Genomic DNA, 18,627 nt, shown 5'->3' on the forward strand with positions numbered 1-18,627 from the left:
CAGGTTATCCCCCTGGCTGGAGGTGTTAAAGCAAAACACTCCACATGCCCATTAAAGTCTATTTCACCCCTTCACAGTATCAGGAAAGGCCTGCAAGGCCTTGGGCCTACTTCCAGCCTCCAGGCACCAATGTTACTGATACCTGTGACATTTGGTGGTGGTAAGCTTCAAGGGGAAGAAGTCACACCTTCTACCCAGGGTTATGGAGCTCAGCGCAGGGTAAGATTTCAGCTTTTCACCCCTAGCTGGATGTGTTGAAACAAAACACTTCTCATTCCCAATAAAGTCTATTTCACCCCTCCACAGTATCAGGAAAGGCCTGCAAGGCATTGTGCCTACTTCCAGCCTCCAGGCACTAATTTTACTGATACCTGTGACATTTGGTGGTGTTAAGCTTCAAGGGGATGAAGTCACACCTTTTACCCAGGGTTATGGAGCTCAGCGCAGCGTAAGATTTCAGCTTTTCACCCCTAGCTGGATGTGTTGAAGCAAAACACTTCACATGCCCAATAAAGTCTATTTCACCCATCCACAGTATCAGGAAAGGCCTGCAAGGCCTTGGGCCTACATCCAGCCTCCAGGCACCAATGTTACTGACACCTGTGACATTTGGTGGTGTTAAGCTTAAAGGGGAAGAAGTCACACCTTCTACCCAGGGTTATGGAGCTCAGCGCAGGGTAAGAATTCAGGTTATCCCCCTGGCTGGAGGTGTTAAAGCAAAACACTTCACATGCCCAATAAAGTCTATGTCACCCCTTCACAGTATCAGGAAAGGCCTGCAAGGCCTTGGGCCTACTTCCAGCCTCCAGGCACCAATGTCACTGATACCTGTGACATTTGGTGGTGTTAAGCTTCAAGGGGATGAAGTCGCACCTTCTACCCAGGGTTATGGAGCTCCACGCAGGGTAAGATTTCATGCTTCTCCCCAGGCTGGAGGCGTGAAAATAGAACAATTACCATACACAACAATGTGTATTTCACCCATTCACAGTATCAGGAAAGGCCTGCAAGGCCTTGGGCCTACTTCCAGCCTCCAGGCACCAATGTTACTGATACCTGTGACATTTGGTGTTGTTAAGCTTCAAGGGGATGAGGTCACACCTTCTACCCAGGGTTATGGAGCTCAGTGCAGGGTAAGATTTCAGTTTATCCCCCTGGCCTGAGGTGTTAAAGCAAAACACTTCACATGCCCAATAAAGTCTATTTCACCCCTTCACAGTATCAGGAAAGGCCTGCAAGGCCTTGGGCCTACTTCCAGCCCCTAGGCACCTGTTCTTGTGATACTTGTGACATTTGGAGGTGTTCAGCTTCAAGGGGATAAAGCCACACCTTCTACCCAGGGTTATGGAGCTCAGGGCAGGGTAAGATTTCAGGTTATCCCCCTGGCTGGAGGTGTTAAAGCAAAACACTCCACATGCCCAATAAAGTCTATTTCACCCCTTCACAGTATCAGGAAAGGCCTGTAAGGCCTTGTGCCTACTTCCAGCCTCCAGGCACCAATGTTACTGATACCTGTGACATTTGGTGGTGTTAAGCTTCAAGGGGAAGAAGTCCCACCTTCTACCCAGGGTTATGGAGCTCAGCGCAGGGTAAGATTTCATGTTATCGCCCTGGCTTGAGGTGTTAAAGAAAAACACTTCACTTGCCCAATAAAGTCTATTTCACCCCTTTCAAAGTACCAGGAAAGGCCTGCAAGGCCTTGTGCCTACTTCCAGCCTCCAGGCACCAATGTTACTGATACCTGTGACATTTGGTGGTGTTAAGCTTCAAGGGGATGAAGTCACACCTTTTACCCAGGGTTATGGAGCTCAGCGCAGGGTAAGATTCCAGGTAATCCCCCTGGCTTGAGGTGTTAAAGCAAAACACTTCACATGCCCAATAAAGTCTATTTCACCCCTTCACAGTATCAGTAAAAGGCCTACAAGGCCTTGGGCCTACTTCCAGCCTCCAGGCACCAATTACACTGATACCTGTGACATTTGGAGGTGTTAAGCTTCAAGGGGATGAAGTCGCACTTTCTACCCAGGGTTATGAAGCTCAGCGCAGGGTAATATTTTAGGTTATCCCCCTGGCTGGAGGTGTTTAAGCAAAACACCTCACATGCCCAATAAAGTCTATTTCACCCCTTCACAGTATCAGGAAAGGCCTGAAAGGCCTTGGGCCTACTTCCAGCCTGCAGGCACCAATTGTACTGATACCTGTGACATTTGGTGGTGTTAAGCTTCAAGGGGATGAAGTCACACCTTCTACCCAGGGTAATGGAGCTCAGCGCAGGGTATGATTTCAGGTTATCCCCCTGGCTTGAGGTGTTAAAGCAAAACACTCCACATGCCCAATAAAGTCTATTTCACCCCTTCACAGTATCAGGAAAGGCCTGCAAGGCCTTGGTCCTACTTCCAGCCTCCAGGCACCAATGTTACTGATACCTGTGACATTTGGTGGTGTTAAGCTTCAAGGGGATGAAGTCACACCTTTTACCCAGGGTTATGGAGCTCAGCGCAGGGTAAGATTCCAGGTTATCCCCCCGGCTTGAGGTGTTAAAGCAAAACACACCACATGCCCAATAAAGTCTATTTCACCCCTCCACAGTATCAGGAAAGGCATGCAAGGCCTTGGGCCTACTTCCAGCTCCCAGGCACCAATTTTACTGATACCTGTGACATTTGGTGGTGTTAAGCTTCAAGGGGATGAAGTCACACTTTCTACCCAGGGTTATGGAGCTCAGCGCAGGGTAAGATTTTAGGTTATCCCCCTGGCTGGAGGTGTTAAAGCAAAACACTCCACATGCCCATTAAAGTCTATTTCACCCCTTCACAGTATCAGGAAAGGCATGCAAGGCCTTGGGCCTACTTCCAGCCTCCAGGCACCAATGTTACTCATACCTGTGACATTTGGTGGTGTTAAGCTTCAAGGGGATGAAGTCACACCTTCTACCCAGGGTTATGGAGCTCAGCGCAGGGTAAGATTTCAGCTTTTCACCCCTAGCTGGATGTGTTGAAGCAAAACACTTCTCATTCACAATAAAGTCTATTTCACCCCTCCACAGTATCAGGAAAGGCCTGCAAAGCATTGTGCCTTCTTCCAGCCTCCAGGCACCAATGTTACTGATACCTGTGACATTTGGTGGTGGTAAGCTTCAAGGGGAAGAAGTCACACCTTCTACCCAGGGTTATGGAGCTCAGCGCAGGGTAAGATTTCAGCTTTTCACCCCTAGCTGGATGTGTTGAAACAAAACACTTCTCATTCCCAATAAAGTCTATTTCACCCCTCCACAGTATCAGGAAAGGCCTGCAAGGCATTGTGCCTTCTTCCAGCCTCCAGGCACCAATGTTACTGATACCTGTGACATTTGGAGGTGCTAAGCGTCAAGGGGATGAAGTCACACCTTCTACCCAGGGTTATGGAGCTCAGCGCAGGGTAAGATTTCAGGTTGTCCCCCTTGCTGGGGGTGTTAAAGCAAAACACTTCACATGCCCAATAAAGTCTATTTCACCCCTTTTACAGTATCAGGAAAGGCCTGAAAGGCCTTGGGCCTACTTCCAGCCTGCAGGCACCAATTGTACTGATACCTGTGACATTTGGTGCTGTTAAGCTTCAAGGGGATGTAGTCACACCTTTTACCCAGGGTTATGGAGCTCAGCGTAGGGTAAGATTTCAGGTTATCCCCCTGGCTGGAGGTGTTAAAGCAAAACACTCCACATGCCCAATAAAGTCTATTTCACCCCTTCACAGTATCAGGAAAGGCCTGCAAGGCCTTGGGCCTACTTCCAGCCTCCAGGCACCAATTTTACTGATACCTGTGACATTTGGTGGTGTTAAACTTCAAGTGGATGAAGTCACACCTTCTACCCAGGGTTATGGAGCTCAGCGCAGGGTAAGATTTCAGCTTTTCACCCCTAGCTGGATGTGTTGAAGCAAAACACTTCTCATTCCCAATAAAGTCTATTTCACCCCTCCACAGTATCAGGAAAGGCCTGCAAAGCATTGTGCCTTCTTCCAGCCTCCAGGCACCAATGTTACTGATACCTGTGACATTTGGTGGTGGTAAGCTTCAAGGGGAAGAAGTCACACCTTCTACTCAGGGTTATGGAGCTCAGCGCAGGGTAAGATTTCAGCTTTTCACCCCTAGCTGGATGTGTTGAAACAAAACACTTCTCATTCCCAATAAAGTCTATTTCACCCCTCCACAGTATCAGGAAAGGCCTGCAAGGCATTGTGCCTACTTCCAGCCTCCAGGCACCAATGTTACTGATACCTGTGACATTTGGTGGTGGTAAGCTTCAAGGGGAAGAAGTCACACCTTCTACCCAGGGTTATGGAGCTCAGCGCAGGGTAAGATTTCAGGTTGTCCCCCTTGCTGGGGGTGTTAAAGCAAAACACTTCACATGCCCAATAAAGTCTATTTCACCCCTTTTACAGTATCAGGAAAGGCCTGAAAGGCCTTGGGCCTACTTCCAGCCTGCAGGCACCAATTGTACTGATACCTGTGACATTTGGTGGTGTTAAGCTTCAAGGGGATGTAGTCACACCTTTTACCCAGGGTTATGGAGCTCAGCGTAGGGTAAGATTTCAGGTTATCCCCCTGGCTGGAGGTGTTAAAGCAAAACACTCCACATGCCCATTAAAGTCTATTTCACCCCTTCACAGTATCAGGAAAGGCATGCAAGGCCTTGGGCCTACTTCCAGCCTCCAGGCACCAATGTTACTGATACCTGTGACATTTGGTGGTGGTAAGCTTCAAGGGGAAGAAGTCACACCTTCTACCCAGGGTTATGGAGCTCAGCGCAGGGTAAGATTTCAGCTTTTCACCCCTAGCTGGATGTGTTGAAACAAAACACTTCTCATTCCCAATAAAGTCTATTTCACCCCTCCACAGTATCAGGAAAGGCCTGCAAGGCATTGTGCCTACTTCCAGCCTCCAGGCACTAATTTTACTGATACCTGTGACATTTGGTGGTGTTAAGCTTCAAGGGGATGAAGTCACACCTTTTACCCAGGGTTATGGAGCTCAGCGCAGGGTAAGATTTCAGCTTTTCACCCCTAGCTGGATGTGTTGAAGCAAAACACTTCACATGCCCAATAAAGTCTATTTCACCCATCCACAGTATCAGGAAAGGCCTGCAAGGCCTTGGGCCTACATCCAGCCTCCAGGCACCAATGTTACTGACACCTGTGACATTTGGTGGTGTTAAGCTTAAAGGGGAAGAAGTCACACCTTCTACCCAGGGTTATGGAGCTCAGCGCAGGGTAAGAATTCAGGTTATCCCCCTGGCTGGAGGTGTTAAAGCAAAACACTTCACATGCCCAATAAAGTCTATGTCACCCCTTCACAGTATCAGGAAAGGCCTGCAAGGCCTTGGGCCTACTTCCAGCCTCCAGGCACCAATGTCACTGATACCTGTGACATTTGGTGGTGTTAAGCTTCAAGGGGATGAAGTCGCACCTTCTACCCAGGGTTATGGAGCTCCACGCAGGGTAAGATTTCATGCTTCTCCCCAGGCTGGAGGCGTGAAAATAGAACAATTACCATACACAACAATGTGTATTTCACCCATTCACAGTATCAGGAAAGGCCTGCAAGGCCTTGGGCCTACTTCCAGCCTCCAGGCACCAATGTTACTGATACCTGTGACATTTGGTGTTGTTAAGCTTCAAGGGGATGAGGTCACACCTTCTACCCAGGGTTATGGAGCTCAGTGCAGGGTAAGATTTCAGTTTATCCCCCTGGCCTGAGGTGTTAAAGCAAAACACTTCACATGCCCAATAAAGTCTATTTCACCCCTTCACAGTATCAGGAAAGGCCTGCAAGGCCTTGGGCCTACTTCCAGCCCCTAGGCACCAATGTTACTGACACCTGTGACATTTGGTGGTGTTAAGCTTCAAGGGGAAGAAGTCACACCTTCTACCCAGGGTTATGGTGCTCAACGCAGGGTAAGCATTCAGGCTATCCCCCTGGCTGGAGGCGTTAAAGCAAAACACTTCACATGCCCAATAAAGTGTATTTCACCCCTTCACAGTATCAGGAAAGGCCTGCAAGGCCTTGGGCCTACTTCCAGCTTCCGGGCACCAATTTTACTGATACCTGTGACATTTGGTGGTGTTAAGCTTCAAGGGGATGAAGTCACACTTTGTACCCAGGGTTATGGAGCTCAGCGCAGGGTAAGATTGTAGGTTATCCCCCTGGCTGGAGGTGTTTAAGCAAAACAACTCACATGCCCAGTACAGTTTATTTCACCCTTTCCCAGTATCAGGAAAGGCCTTCAAGGCCTTGTGCCTACTTCCAGCCTCCAGGCACCAATGTTACTGATACCTGTGAGATTTGGAGGTGTTAAGCTTCAAGGGGAAGAAGTCACACCTTCTACCCAGGGTTATGGAGCTCGGTGCAGGGTAAGAATTCAGGTTATACCACTGGCTGGAGGTGTTAAAGCAAAACACTCCACATGCCCAATAAAGTCTATTTCACCCCTTCACAGTATCCGGAAAGGCCTGCAAGGCCTTGGGCCTACTTCCAGCATCCAGGCACCAATTTTACTGATACCTGTGACATTTGGTGGTGTTAAACTTCAAGGGGATGAAGTCACACTTTCTACCCAGGGTTATGGAGCTCAACGCAGGGTAAGATTTTAGGTTATCCTCCCTGGCTGGAGGTGTTAAAGCAAAACACTTCACATGCCCAATAAATTGTATTTCACCCCTTCGCAGTATCAGGAAAGGCCTGCAAGGCCTTGTGCCTACTTCCAGCCTCCAGGCACCAATGTTACTGATACCTGTGACATGTGGTGGTGTTAAGCTTCAAGGGGATGAAGTCACACCTTCAACCCAGGGTTATGGAGCTCAGCGCAGGGTAAGGATTCAGGTCATCCCCCTGGATGGAGGTGTTAAAGCAAAACACCTCACATGCCCAATAACATTTATTTCACCCCTTCACAGTATCAGGAAAGACCTGCAAGGCCTTGGGTGTGTTTCCAGGCCCCAGGCACCAGTTTTAGTGATACCAGTGACAAGCTAGGGATGGGCCAGAGTACCTGAAGGCTAAGATCTGAAACTGTGAATGGTGTTCATATACGTTTTGGACTATGTGAAGTGTTTTATTTTTGGTTCCCTCTGCCTACATCCAAAGCGAAAGCCTGTAATTAGCAGTAGATCTCAATCAGGCTGCCAGGCGCAGAATCTGATTCGTGGGCACTGTTCGCTCTCTTGACAGACCATTTGATTCAGGAGTGGTCCCCACGCCAGCAATCGGGCTCACTACAACAGTGATAGTCACGTGTTTTGACCGCGTTGTTAAGGTCGGTTCCCTTCTACGTACGTCACCTGAGTGGTAAAAAACCTAACTCCAGCTGTAAAAAAGCAGCTCAGCAGAGTGCCTCCATGCAGGTACTGGGGGGGGTCACCATTTCAGGTGCATTCACACCCTCTGCTCTCCCTCGGGGTGCCGTTAATCATGCAGGCCTAACTCGGCCGCCTGCCTTCACCGTGCCACTGTGTGCTTATGATGTTGAGTCTGCGCCCGTCTCCTCCAGCTCGGCCCTTGGCAGTGAATGCCCTCTGCTTGCATGTGCAGCTATCAGCGCGCAGCACCCTGGTGATGCCTGAGCCCGGACCGTGCCCCGCTGCTTGTGAAAGTCCCCCGGCTGCCCCCGACTCGTGGGTGCCACAGCCGAGGGTGCAGGCGCGCGGCGAGGGCCCCCCTGGACCCCGGGCATTGTCTCCACTCCCCGCGCTCGGCCGGCGGAGCCCTGTGTTACTTCGGCCAGTTCCAGAACCCGTTCCCCGCGGCCCCCGGAGCCCCACTGCGCCGCCACAGGGCCCGCTCCCTGCAGGAGGCCCCTCCCGCCCGCGGGCCGCCGCTCCCGGCCTCGGAGCGCGAGGGTGGACCGGGGAAAAGGGGCCCGGGGCCCGGGATTCCAGGCACGGAGGCGTCAGCCATCGGGGGAGGGCAGAGATCCACGGGGCATTACGAGCCTCTGAGGACGGGGGCAGCTGAAACGGGGGCGGGGGCGGGAAGGGGCTGAAGCTGGGCTTCTTTTCATGTGTGCCTGGGAGCGTGTGTTTCAGTGATTGTGTTTTAAAACTTAGTTATTCCGATGGTAGGAAACACAAAAGTCAGCTGGGAGCAGGGAGCCGAGTGCGCCTCGCACAGCCCTCTCTCCCCGGGACCAATCAGGGGCTGGCTCCTCCCTATATATGCACGGGGCTCGGCTCGGGCGGTACATTTCTGTTCTCTGACCGTGCCTGCGCCCAGACTTGCATTACAATGGCAGAAACCGCTCCCGCCGTCGCGGCTCCTCCCGCTGAGGTCGCCCCCAAGAAGAAGCAGCAGAAGAAAGCAGCGGGGGCCTCCAAGGCCAAGAAGCCTTCCGGTCCCAGCGTGTCCGACATGATTATGAAGGTGGTGACTGCCTCGGCCGAGAGGAAGGGAGTCTCCCTGTCGGCCCTGAAGAAGGGGCTGCTCGCCGCCGGCTACGATGCGGACAAGAACAAGGGCCGAGTAAAGGTCTCCCTGAAGAGCCTGGTCAGCAAAGGCGCCCTAGCCCAGCTGAAGGGCACCGGGGCCTCCGGCTCCTTCAAGGTGAACAAGAAGCAGCTGGTGGGCAAGAAGGCGGCAAAGAAGACAGCCACCAAGAAGCCAGCGGCCAAGAAAGCTGCCCCTGCCGCCAAGAAGCCCAAAAAGGCTCCCGCGGGGGTCAAGAAGAGCCCGAAGAAGGTCAAGAAGCCGGCGGCAGCCAAGAGCCCCAAGAAGCCCAAGGCTGCCCCCGCCAAGAAGGCTGCCAAGAGCCCAGCGAAAGCCAAGGCGGCGAAGCCCAAAGTAGCCAAGAAAAGCCCTGCCAAGGTAGTCAAACCCAAGGCAGCCAAGCCCAAAGCAGCCAAGCCCAAAAAGGCAGCACCCAAGAAGAAGTAAGGGCTTGCACCGAGACACTGCAAACACAAAGGCTCTTTTAAGGGCCACCACCCTGTCTAGAAGAGAGCGTGTTCATCCCCACCTTTGCACCCACCCAATGCCCCACTTTTCCAAAAATAAACCGCACAAAACATCCCAGCGCACCGTTTCACAGGCGAGTGCTGCGTGTGATCTTGGCCATATAAAACGGCTCTTTCGGTGCTGAGTGGATTGAAATCGTTATCACATAGAAAACAAGGGGGTCCGGGAGTTATAAGACCTCCGTTCATAGTACATGTGCAATACTTACGTGTTTGTGTCTCGGTGCTTTCACTGTACCCGGGCAGACTCGACATAGTGTATGCATAAAGCAGACGATTGTGAACTTTAAATGGAGCGCAGGGCACTGCGTGCTCCAGGGTGACATGGGGCGGGTAAAAGGGGGTCTGGGAGTTATGAGACCTCAGTTTATTATAAACGTGTGCTAACGTGTGTGTGTGTGTGTGTGTTGGTGCTTTCACTGTACCCGGGCAAACTCGACATAGTGTCTGCATAAAGCAGACGATTGTGAACTTTCCATCGAGCGCAGGTAACGGGGAGTGTTCCAGGGCGGCGTGCTCATGACATCTCGGGCTCCTCTCCCGGCTGACCGGGGTCGGGTGGACCACCAGCGGATGGACGGACACGGAGACAAAGGCTGGCCGGGGCGCGGGCTCCGGCTACATCATCCAACCGGAGGGTTCTCTTTTATCCACAGCTCATTGGACAGCTAGGCTGCAGCCTCCAGTCCAGTAACCAATCATTGCACACCGCGGGCTATTTTCGAACGTGGGGCGGTCTCCTCAGCCAACCAGAGCAGCCCTCCGTCTGTGAGGACATAAATAGGGCTCTTTCCCCGTTCGACGCCATTCTTCTCTGCCTTCGCCGAGAGAGACCGCTCCCGCCATGGCCCGCACCAAGCAGACAGCCCGCAAGTCCACCGGCGGCAAAGCGCCCCGCAAGCAGCTGGCCACCAAGGCTGCCCGCAAGAGCGCGCCTGCCACCGGCGGCGTCAAGAAGCCTCACCGCTACCGGCCCGGCACCGTGGCCCTCCGCGAGATCCGCCGCTACCAGAAGTCCACCGAGCTCCTCATCCGCAAGCTGCCCTTCCAGCGCCTGGTGAGGGAGATCGCCCAGGACTTCAAGACCGACCTGCGCTTCCAGAGCTCCGCCGTCATGGCCCTGCAGGAGGCCAGCGAGGCCTACCTGGTCGGGCTCTTCGAGGACACCAACCTGTGCGCCATCCACGCCAAGAGGGTGACCATCATGCCCAAGGACATCCAGCTGGCACGTCGCATCCGAGGCGAGAGGGCCTAAGGCGACAGACCGACCCGGACAACCACCACAACGGCTCTTTTAAGGGCCACCACCCTGTCACCTACGAGCTTATCTTATCTGTCATGGCACGTGTTTTACAGGTTAGGGAGGGTGGGCTGTGAGTACCTCGAGCACTGGGCAACTTATACCGCCGGCTCTGGAGAAACCAGAGCACTCTGTGTTCACAGTGCACAAACACCTCTCCAATGTGTCCTTCATTTTAAAGCGTTGTTTGGGTGGAGGGTTGTGGTCGGGATCCGCGGGTCACAAGCCAGCACTATGGGGCATCTGTGCTCCCGGTACGTCGGGTTCTGAGAGTACCTCGAGTACTGGGCAACTTATACCGGCTCTGGGGGGGAACCGGAGCACTCCGTGTTCACAGTGCACAAACACCTCTTAAATGTGTCCTTCATTTAATAGAGCGCTTATTTGGGGGTAGAGGGTTGTGTAGGGATCCGCTGGTCACAAGCCAGCGCTATAGCGCATCTGTGCTGCCAGTACATCGGGTTCATGTGTCCGATTTCAGGAACGTTTGCCCCGGGGCGGATTATAGCCGTTCCCCAGGGTCTTAAAAGTACTAACACAACGTTAAACCGGCTCACACAAACACTGTTCGCCCCATACATGGAAAAGAATAAGCCCACGGGCAGATGCGCGAATTCCCAGTGGGTTTATTTAACCTCATCGTTACAGTGCTTATGTGACACTTGGTCCCAACGAGGGCTCATTCATAGGAATATGTTAATTTAAAGAGGCAAAACGGGTTGCCTGCTCTGTCGGCCCTCGGTCTGCAGCAAGCCCCGTGAGAGCGGGCCTTTCTGCACTCAACATTACCCTTCTAAAACACATATTTCTCAAGTGATAACAGAAGCACATTAGCTCTTAAAAGGAGGAAGTGATTGGCCCTTAAAAGAGCCGTTGTGTTTGTTGGTGATGCGCCTCGAAGCCTTACTTGGCGCTGGTGTACTTGGTGACGGCCTTGGTGCCCTCCGACACGGCGTGCTTGGCCAGCTCTCCGGGCAGCAGAAGGCGGACTGCAGTCTGGATCTCCCGGGAGGTGATGGTGCGCCGCGAGTTGTAGAGAGCCAGTTTGGAAGACTCGTTAGCGATGCGCTCGAAGATGTCGTTCACGAAGGAGTTCATGATGCCCATGGCCTTGGAGGAAATGCCGGTATCTGGGTGCACCTGCTTCATCACTTTGTAAATGTAGATGGCATAGCTTTCCTTCCTGCTTTTCCTGCGCTTCTTCCCGTCCTTCTTGGGCGGCTTGGAGAGCGCTTTCTTAGAGCCCTTCTTGGGAGCCGGCGCGGACTTGGCTGGTTCAGGCATGGTGGACGCTCTTTCACTGCTTGCTGTGAAGCCGAAAGAAATACGGAAGGAGGGCCCGGCACTTGTATTTATGGGCTTGGCCTGCAAAGCAGTCTCCTTCCCAGCTCTCTCTTCTCATTGGCAGGCTCCCCACTTCCTATGTTAAGCCCTCCTCCAATGAGAAGTACTGTCAGCGCCTAGCTGTCAACCAATCAGACGCTCTCGAAGTCTTTATATTACCGAGTCCAGCAGAAAGAGAAGTATTCTTCTCTCTGTTGTGTGACTGAGACCCTAGATCGATCGCCATGTCTGGAAGAGGAAAGCAGGGAGGAAAGGCCCGCGCCAAGGCCAAGACACGCTCTTCCAGAGCCGGGCTCCAGTTTCCCGTGGGCCGTGTGCACAGGCTGCTCCGGAAGGGAAGCTACGCCGAGAGGGTGGGCGCCGGTGCCCCCGTCTATCTGGCTGCAGTGCTGGAGTACCTGACCGCTGAGATCCTGGAGCTGGCCGGCAACGCCGCCCGGGACAACAAGAAGACCCGCATCATCCCCAGACACCTCCAGTTGGCCATCCGCAACGACGAGGAGCTGAACAAGCTGCTGGGCCGAGTCACCATCGCCCAGGGAGGAGTCCTGCCCAACATCCAGGCCGTGCTGCTGCCCAAGAAAACCGAGAGCCACAAGGCACAGGGCAAAGCAAGCAAGTAAAGGCCCGCAGACCCCCGTGGAAACACACCCTAAACACAAAGGTTCTTTTCAGGGCCATCCACAGACTCCATCAAAGAGCGTATCCGTGCTGAGGTGTTACTCTGGCGGCTTCATAGGTGCGGCAGCGCCCGCACCGCACCGTAGCTTCATAGGGGGGGCATGCCCAAGCTCTGGCCGTACACTTTAATGTTGTCCCGTCCCAAAGCCTAGCATGAGGCCGACCATATTAATGTTTTTGATTTTTTTTTTTTTTTTGTATATACATGTATAATTTGAATATTCAGGGACACATTTTGCAGACTTGCCCCAGCCGAGCGGGCACCGAACGCGAGGGTTAGGCGGGCCGCGGTGACAAGTGGGGGCCTGGAACGGAGGAGTGTGCGTGTTTGACTGTGATCAGTGCACCGGCGGCAGCTGCTGAGCCCGATCGGGAGCCCCTGACAAAGAGGCGGGCTGGGAGCGCGCTCTTTTTCAATCAATATATACATGTATATTTTTTTCATTTTTGGGGGACACCTTGTGCAGGCTTGCCCCAGCCGGGAGCGAGATGTGGGCAGTGTTACTAGGTTGCAGGCGGCCAAACACAGCGGGGTGGTGTCGGTGAGTGTGTGGGCTCCATTAAAACATGCCCGAGGCTGTTCATATTGGGAGGGGGAAAGGAACGGGAGGTTTAGGCGGGCCGGGAAGGTAGGTGCTTGCGTGTGTTTGACTGTGATCTGCGCACCGGCGGCAGCTGCTGAGCCAACCCATAACAAAGGCGGGCTGGGAGCCCGCTCTTTTTCAAACGGCAACGGCCTCTCCAGCCCCCGCTCCCTGCGGAGGGCGGGCCGTGGCCGGGCTCTCCCGCCTCACAGGGTATCGTCACAGGGCTCCCGCGCGGGTCCGCTGCTCCTCCATATAAGCAGCCGCTGCTGGTCGAGACTTCATTTCTGCTCACAGCACCGAGAGGAGAACATGTCTGGACGCGGCAAAGGAGGGAAGGGGCTCGGCAAAGGCGGCGCCAAGAGGCACCGCAAGGTGCTCCGGGACAACATCCAGGGCATCACCAAGCCGGCCATTCGCCGCCTGGCGCGCCGTGGCGAGTCAAGCGCATCTCCGGCCTCATCTACGAGGAGACCCGCGGGGTGCTCAAGGTTTTCCTGGAGAACGTGATCCGGGATGCCGTCACCTACACCGAGCACGCCAAGAGGAAGACCGTCACCGCCATGGATGTGGTCTATGCCCTGAAGCGCCAGGGCCGCACCCTCTACGGATTCGGCGGTTAAACACTCGACTTGCCCACGGAAAATAACGCAAAACACCAACCCAAAGGCTCTTTTAAGAGCCGACCACGATGTCATGGGAGAGCTGTGTCTATGCACTATTGTTGCCGCAGAGCCGGGATCGGCTACTCGCTAGCCCAATACGAGGGGATTTGCTCCGGTGCCACCCTACCATGTCGGGCGCTGTCCCGTGGCCCAGGAGCCCTGGACTGGGTCCCTAAGGGGGTGTTTAGACCGGACCAGGGGCACGCCATCCTGGAGCCCTGGACTGGGGACCATGGGGGGCTTTTGCCCGGCCCACGAGCCCGCCATGCTGGAACCCTTCCCTGCGGAACTAAGGGGGTGTTTAGACCGGCCCAGGTGCCCGCCATTATGTACCCCTTGTCTGGGGACCTACGGTGGGTTCAGCCCGGTCCAGGGGCCTGCCATCATGGCCTATGGTGGGCTTAGCCCGTCCCAGGGTTCCGTTAGCCTGGAGCCTTCACTGGCCAGATAAGGCAGGTTTAGCCCGGCCCAGGGGCCCGCCATCATGGAGCCCTTGCCTGTCGACCTATGGTGGGCTTAGCCCGTCCCAGGGTCCCGTTATCCTGGAGCCCTAAACTGGGGACCTAAGGCGTGTTTAGCCCGGCCCAGGGGCCCGCCATCACGGAGCCCTGGACTGGGCACCTAAAGTGGGTTCAGCCCGGTCCAGGGGCCTGCCATCATGGAGCCCTGGACTGGGGACCTAAGGTGGGTTCAGCCCGGTCCAGTGGCCTGCCATCATGGAGCCCTTAACTGGGGAGATAAGGCAGGTTCAGCCCGGTCCAGGGGCCTGCCATCATGGAGCCCTGGACTGGGGACCTATGGTGGGCTTAGCCCGTCCCAGGGTCCCGTTATCCTGGAGCCCTTCACTGGGGAGATAAGGCAGGTTTAGCCCGGCCCAGGGGCCCGCCATCATGGAGCCCTTGACAGGGGACCTACGGTGGGTTTAGCTCGGACCAGTGGCCCGCCATCATGGAGCCCTTGCCTGGGGACCTACGGTGGGTTTAGCCCGGACCAGGGACCCGCCATCATGGAGCCCTTGCCTGGGGACCTAAGGCGTGTTTAGCCCGTCCCAGGGTCCCGTTAGCCTGGAGCCCTTCACTGGGGAGATAAGGCAGGTTTAGCCCGGCCCAGGGGCCCGCCATAATGGAGCCTGGACTGGGGACATAAGGTGGGTTCAGCCCGGTCCAGGGGCCTGCCATCATGGAGCCCTGGACTGGGGACCTACGGTGGGTTTAGCCCGGCCCAGGGGCCCGCCATCATGGAGCCCTTGTCTGGGGACCGAAGGTGGGTTCAGCCCGGTCCAGGGGCCTGCCATCATGGAGCCCTGGACTGGGGACCTAAGGTAGGTTCAGCCCGGTCCAGGGGCCTGCCATCACGGAGCCCTGGCCTGGGGACCTAATTGGTGTTTAGCCCGTCCCAGGGTCACGTTATCCTGGAGTCCTTCACAGGGGAGATAAGGCAGGTTCAGCCCGGTCCAGGGGCCTGCCATCATGGAGCCCTGGACTGGGGACCTACGGTGGGTTTAGCCCGGCTCAGGGCCCCACGAGTCACGCAGTTCACCGACTATTAAGCCCCCCACGTAGTGGGGGCTTACAGCGCCTGGCTGGGAGACAAAGTTGGAGTTAGCGCGGCCATTTCGCCGCCCGGCCATCTGGTCGCCGCAGATCACTGGGCCATCTGGTCGGCGACCAGATAGCCCAGTCAGCTACGGCGACCAGATGGCTGGGCGGCGGAACGGCCGTGCTATCTCCAACTTTGTCTTCCACCCAGGAGCTGTAAGCCCTGGGGCTTAATAGTCGATAAAGTAGGGTTCCCATGCAGGCCTATAGGAAGAGGGTGTGGGATCCGAAATTGTGTGGTGAACCACCATGTCCGTTTACGGGTCCCTCTGGGCCTTTAAACAGCGGTTTCAGTATTTTTCTTTTTTGTGTGTGGACATTTTGGTTCAAGGGGACGTGGGCACCACTTCTACCCAGGGCTGGTGAGCTCCGATTCGGGTAAAATTTCCGCATTTCCCCCTTAGCTGGAGGTCGGCAAAAAAAAAAAACGATACATACACTTTTTTTCTAACTTTATGTTCAAGCCATGTTTCTAGCCATGGCTGGTGAGCTCTGATTCGGGTACAATTTCCACATTTCCCCCTTAGCTGGAGGTCGTCAAAAAAAAAAAATATATATATATTCTCATTTTTAAATTTTTTTACTAACTCTTTAGGTTCTAGGGGACAAAGTCACTTTTCCTACCCAGAGCTGGTGAGCTCCGATTCGGGTAACATTTCCGGTTTTCCCCCTTAGCTGGAGGTCGGCAAAAAAAACAAAAAAAACTATATATACTTTTTTTTTTTACTGTCTCCTTAGGTTCAAGGGGACAAAGTCACTTGTTCTACCCAGGGCTGGGGAGCTCCGATCCGGGTACAATTTCGGGTTTTCCCCCTTAGCCGGAGGTCGGCAAAAAAAAAAGAAAACTAAACTTTTTTTTTTTTTTTAACTAACTTGAGGTTCAAGGGGACAACGTCACTGTTTCTACCCGAGGATGTGGAGCTCCGATCCGGGTAAAACTTCAGGTTTTCCCCCTAAGCTGAAGGTGGTCCAAAATAAATAAATAAAAAAAAATATATACACATACAATTTTTTTTTCTTCTTCAAATAACTCTAGGTTCAAGGGGCCAAAGTCACTTTTTCTACCCGGCTTATGGAGCTCCGATCCGGGTACAATTTACCCATTTAAAACTGTTTATACAAAATATATATATATTTTGCTCAATGTTTAGGTTCTAGGGGACTAAGTCACTTTTTCTACATAGGGCTATGGAGCTCAGATTAGGGTAATATTTCAGGATTTCCCCTTAGGCTGGAGGCGGAGAAAAATAAACGTCATTCAAAAGGTATATAAAGCACTTTGCATTATCAGATCCTAGCCTTCAGTGTCCCAAGCCCATTTCTAGCCTGCAGGCACAAAGTGTCTATTTCTGCACAGGGCTATGGAGCTCCGCGCAGGGTGAGATACCCCCCTGTTACAGTATCAGCACAAGGCTGTGGGCCCATTCCTAGCCTCCAAACACCTCTTATAGGGATACTTGTAACATTTGGCGGAGTTAATCTTCAAAGGGGATACAGTTGCTCCTACGAGCCTGGGCTATGGAGCCCCGCGCAGGGTAAGATTTCAGGTTCCATCCCTGGCTGGCGGTGGGAAAACGAAAGAGTTATTTATTCCAACACTGTATCTAACCCCTTTACAGTATCAGACCCAGGCCTGCAAGACCATAGGCACATTTCCGACCTCCAGGCACCTATTTTCGTGATACTTGTGACATTATGAAGCCTGCAGCTTCAAGGGTACAAAGTCACTCCTCCTACCCAGGGCTAAGGAACTCCGCGCAGGGTAATATTTAGGGTTATACTCCTGGCTGGGGGTGTGAAAACAACACACTTCAAAAGTCCAATAAAGTGTATGTCACCCCTTCACAGTGTCAGATGAGGCCGGCAAGGCCATGGGTCTTCTTCCAGCTCCCAGGCACCAATTTTACTGATACCTGTGACATTTGGTGGTGTTAAGCTTCAAGGGCATGAAGTCACACTTTCTACCCAGGGTTATGGAGCTCAGCGCAGGGTAAGAATTTAGGTTATCCCCCTGGCTGGAGGTGTTAAAGCAAAACACTCCACATGCCCATTAAAGTCTATTTCACCCCTTCACAGTATCAGGAAAGGCATGCAAGGCCTTGGGCCTACTTCCAGCCTCCAGGCACCAATGTTACTCATACCTGTGACATTTGGTGGTGTTAAGCTTCAAGGGGATGAAGTCACACCTTCTACCCAGGGTTATGGAGCTCAGCGCAGGGTAAGATTTCAGGTTATCCCCCTGGCTAGAGGTGTTAAAGCAAAACACTCCACATGCCCAAAAAAGTCTATTTCACCCCTTCACAGTATCAGGAAAGGCCTGCAAGGCCTTGGGCCTACTTCCAGCCCCCAGGCACAAATGTTACTGACACCTGTGACATTTGGTGGTGTTAAGCTTCAAGGGGATGAAGTCACACCTTTTACCCAGGGTTATGGAGCTCAGCGCAGGGTAAGATTCCAGGTTATCCCCCCGGCTTGAGGTGTTAAAGCAAAACACACCACATGCCCAATAAAGTCTATTTCACCCCTTCACAGTATCAGGAAAGGCCTGCAAGGCCTTGGGCCTACTTCCAGCCCCCAGGCACCAATGTTACTGACACCTGTGACATTTGGTGGTGTTAAGCTTCAAGGGGATGAAGTCACACCTTTTACCCAGGGTTATGGAGCTCAGCGCAGGGTAAGATTCCAGGTTATCCCCCCGGCTTGAGGTGTTAAAGCAAAACACACCACATGCCCAATAAAGTCTATTTCACCCCTCCACAGTATCTGGAAAGGCATGCAAGGCCTTGGGCCTACTTCCAGCTCCCAGGCACCAATTTTACTGATACCTGTGACATTTGGTGGTGTTAAGCTTCAAGGGGATGAAGTCACACTTTCTACCCAGGGTTATGGAGCTCAGCGCAGGGTAAGATTTTAGGTTATCCCCCTGGCTGGAGGTGTTAAAGCAAAACACTCCACATGCCCAAAAAAGTCAATTTCACCCCTTCACAGTATCAGGAAAGGCATGCAAGGCCTTGGGCCTACTTCCAGCCTCCAGGCACCAATGTTACTCATACCTGTGACATTTGGTGGTGTTAAGCTTCAAGGGGATGAAGTCACACCTTCTACCCAGGGTTATGGAGCTCAGCGCAGGGTAAGATTTCAGGTTATCCCCCTGGCTAGAGGTGTTAAAGCAAAACACTCCACATGCTCAAAAAAGTCTATTTCACCCCTTCACAGTATCAGGAAAGGCCTGCAAGGCCTTGGGCCTACTTCCAGCCCCCAGGCACCAATGTTACTGACACCTGTGACATTTGGTGGTGTTAAGCTTCAAGGGGATGAAGTCACACCTTTTACCCAGGGTTATGGAGCTCAGCGCAGGGTAAGATTCCAGGTTATCCCCCCGGCTTGAGGTGTTAAAGCAAAACACACCACATGCCCAATAAAGTCTATTTCACCCCTCCACAGTATCTGGAAAGGCATGCAAGGCCTTGGGC

General features: G+C 53.3%; 4 protein-coding genes across 4 annotated transcripts; 3 read left to right on the plus strand and 1 right to left on the minus strand.

Annotated features, from left to right (window-relative positions):
- Positions 1 to 8,257: 8,257 nt before the first annotated feature.
- On the plus strand, positions 8,258 to 8,952 carry LOC144826976 (histone H1.3-like). The gene has a single exon (XM_078685438.1). The coding sequence runs from the start codon at positions 8,258 to 8,260 to the stop codon at positions 8,900 to 8,902; it is 645 nt and encodes a 214-aa protein (XP_078541564.1). The 3' UTR covers positions 8,903 to 8,952.
- An 814-nt stretch (positions 8,953 to 9,766) lies between these two features.
- On the plus strand, positions 9,767 to 10,237 carry LOC144826977 (histone H3). The gene has a single exon (XM_078685440.1). It carries the CDS (start codon positions 9,827 to 9,829, stop codon positions 10,235 to 10,237), a length of 411 nt encoding a protein of 136 aa, XP_078541566.1. The 5' UTR covers positions 9,767 to 9,826.
- A 922-nt stretch (positions 10,238 to 11,159) lies between these two features.
- Positions 11,160 to 11,566, minus strand: LOC144826978 (histone H2B 1.2-like). The gene has a single exon (XM_078685441.1). It carries the CDS (start codon positions 11,564 to 11,566, stop codon positions 11,186 to 11,188), a length of 381 nt encoding a protein of 126 aa, XP_078541567.1. The 3' UTR covers positions 11,160 to 11,185.
- A 284-nt stretch (positions 11,567 to 11,850) lies between these two features.
- Positions 11,851 to 12,283, plus strand: LOC144826979 (histone H2A type 2-C-like). Its single transcript, XM_078685442.1, has one exon. The coding sequence runs from the start codon at positions 11,851 to 11,853 to the stop codon at positions 12,247 to 12,249; it is 399 nt and encodes a 132-aa protein (XP_078541568.1). The 3' UTR covers positions 12,250 to 12,283.
- Positions 12,284 to 18,627: the final 6,344 nt, after the last annotated feature.

This window comes from Lissotriton helveticus, chromosome 4_1, assembly GCF_964261635.1.
Source record: "Lissotriton helveticus chromosome 4_1, aLisHel1.1, whole genome shotgun sequence".
In the NCBI taxonomy this organism is placed as follows: Eukaryota; Metazoa; Chordata; class Amphibia; order Caudata; family Salamandridae; genus Lissotriton; species Lissotriton helveticus.

Coding starts and splice junctions, on each gene's coding strand:
- LOC144826976 (XM_078685438.1), top strand. CDS start 8,258: ATGGCAGAAACCGCTCCCGCCGTCGCGGCTCCTCCCGCTGAGGTCGCC.
- LOC144826977 (XM_078685440.1), top strand. CDS start 9,827: ATGGCCCGCACCAAGCAGACAGCCCGCAAGTCCACCGGCGGCAAAGCG.
- LOC144826978 (XM_078685441.1), bottom strand. CDS start 11,566: ATGCCTGAACCAGCCAAGTCCGCGCCGGCTCCCAAGAAGGGCTCTAAG.
- LOC144826979 (XM_078685442.1), top strand. CDS start 11,851: ATGTCTGGAAGAGGAAAGCAGGGAGGAAAGGCCCGCGCCAAGGCCAAG.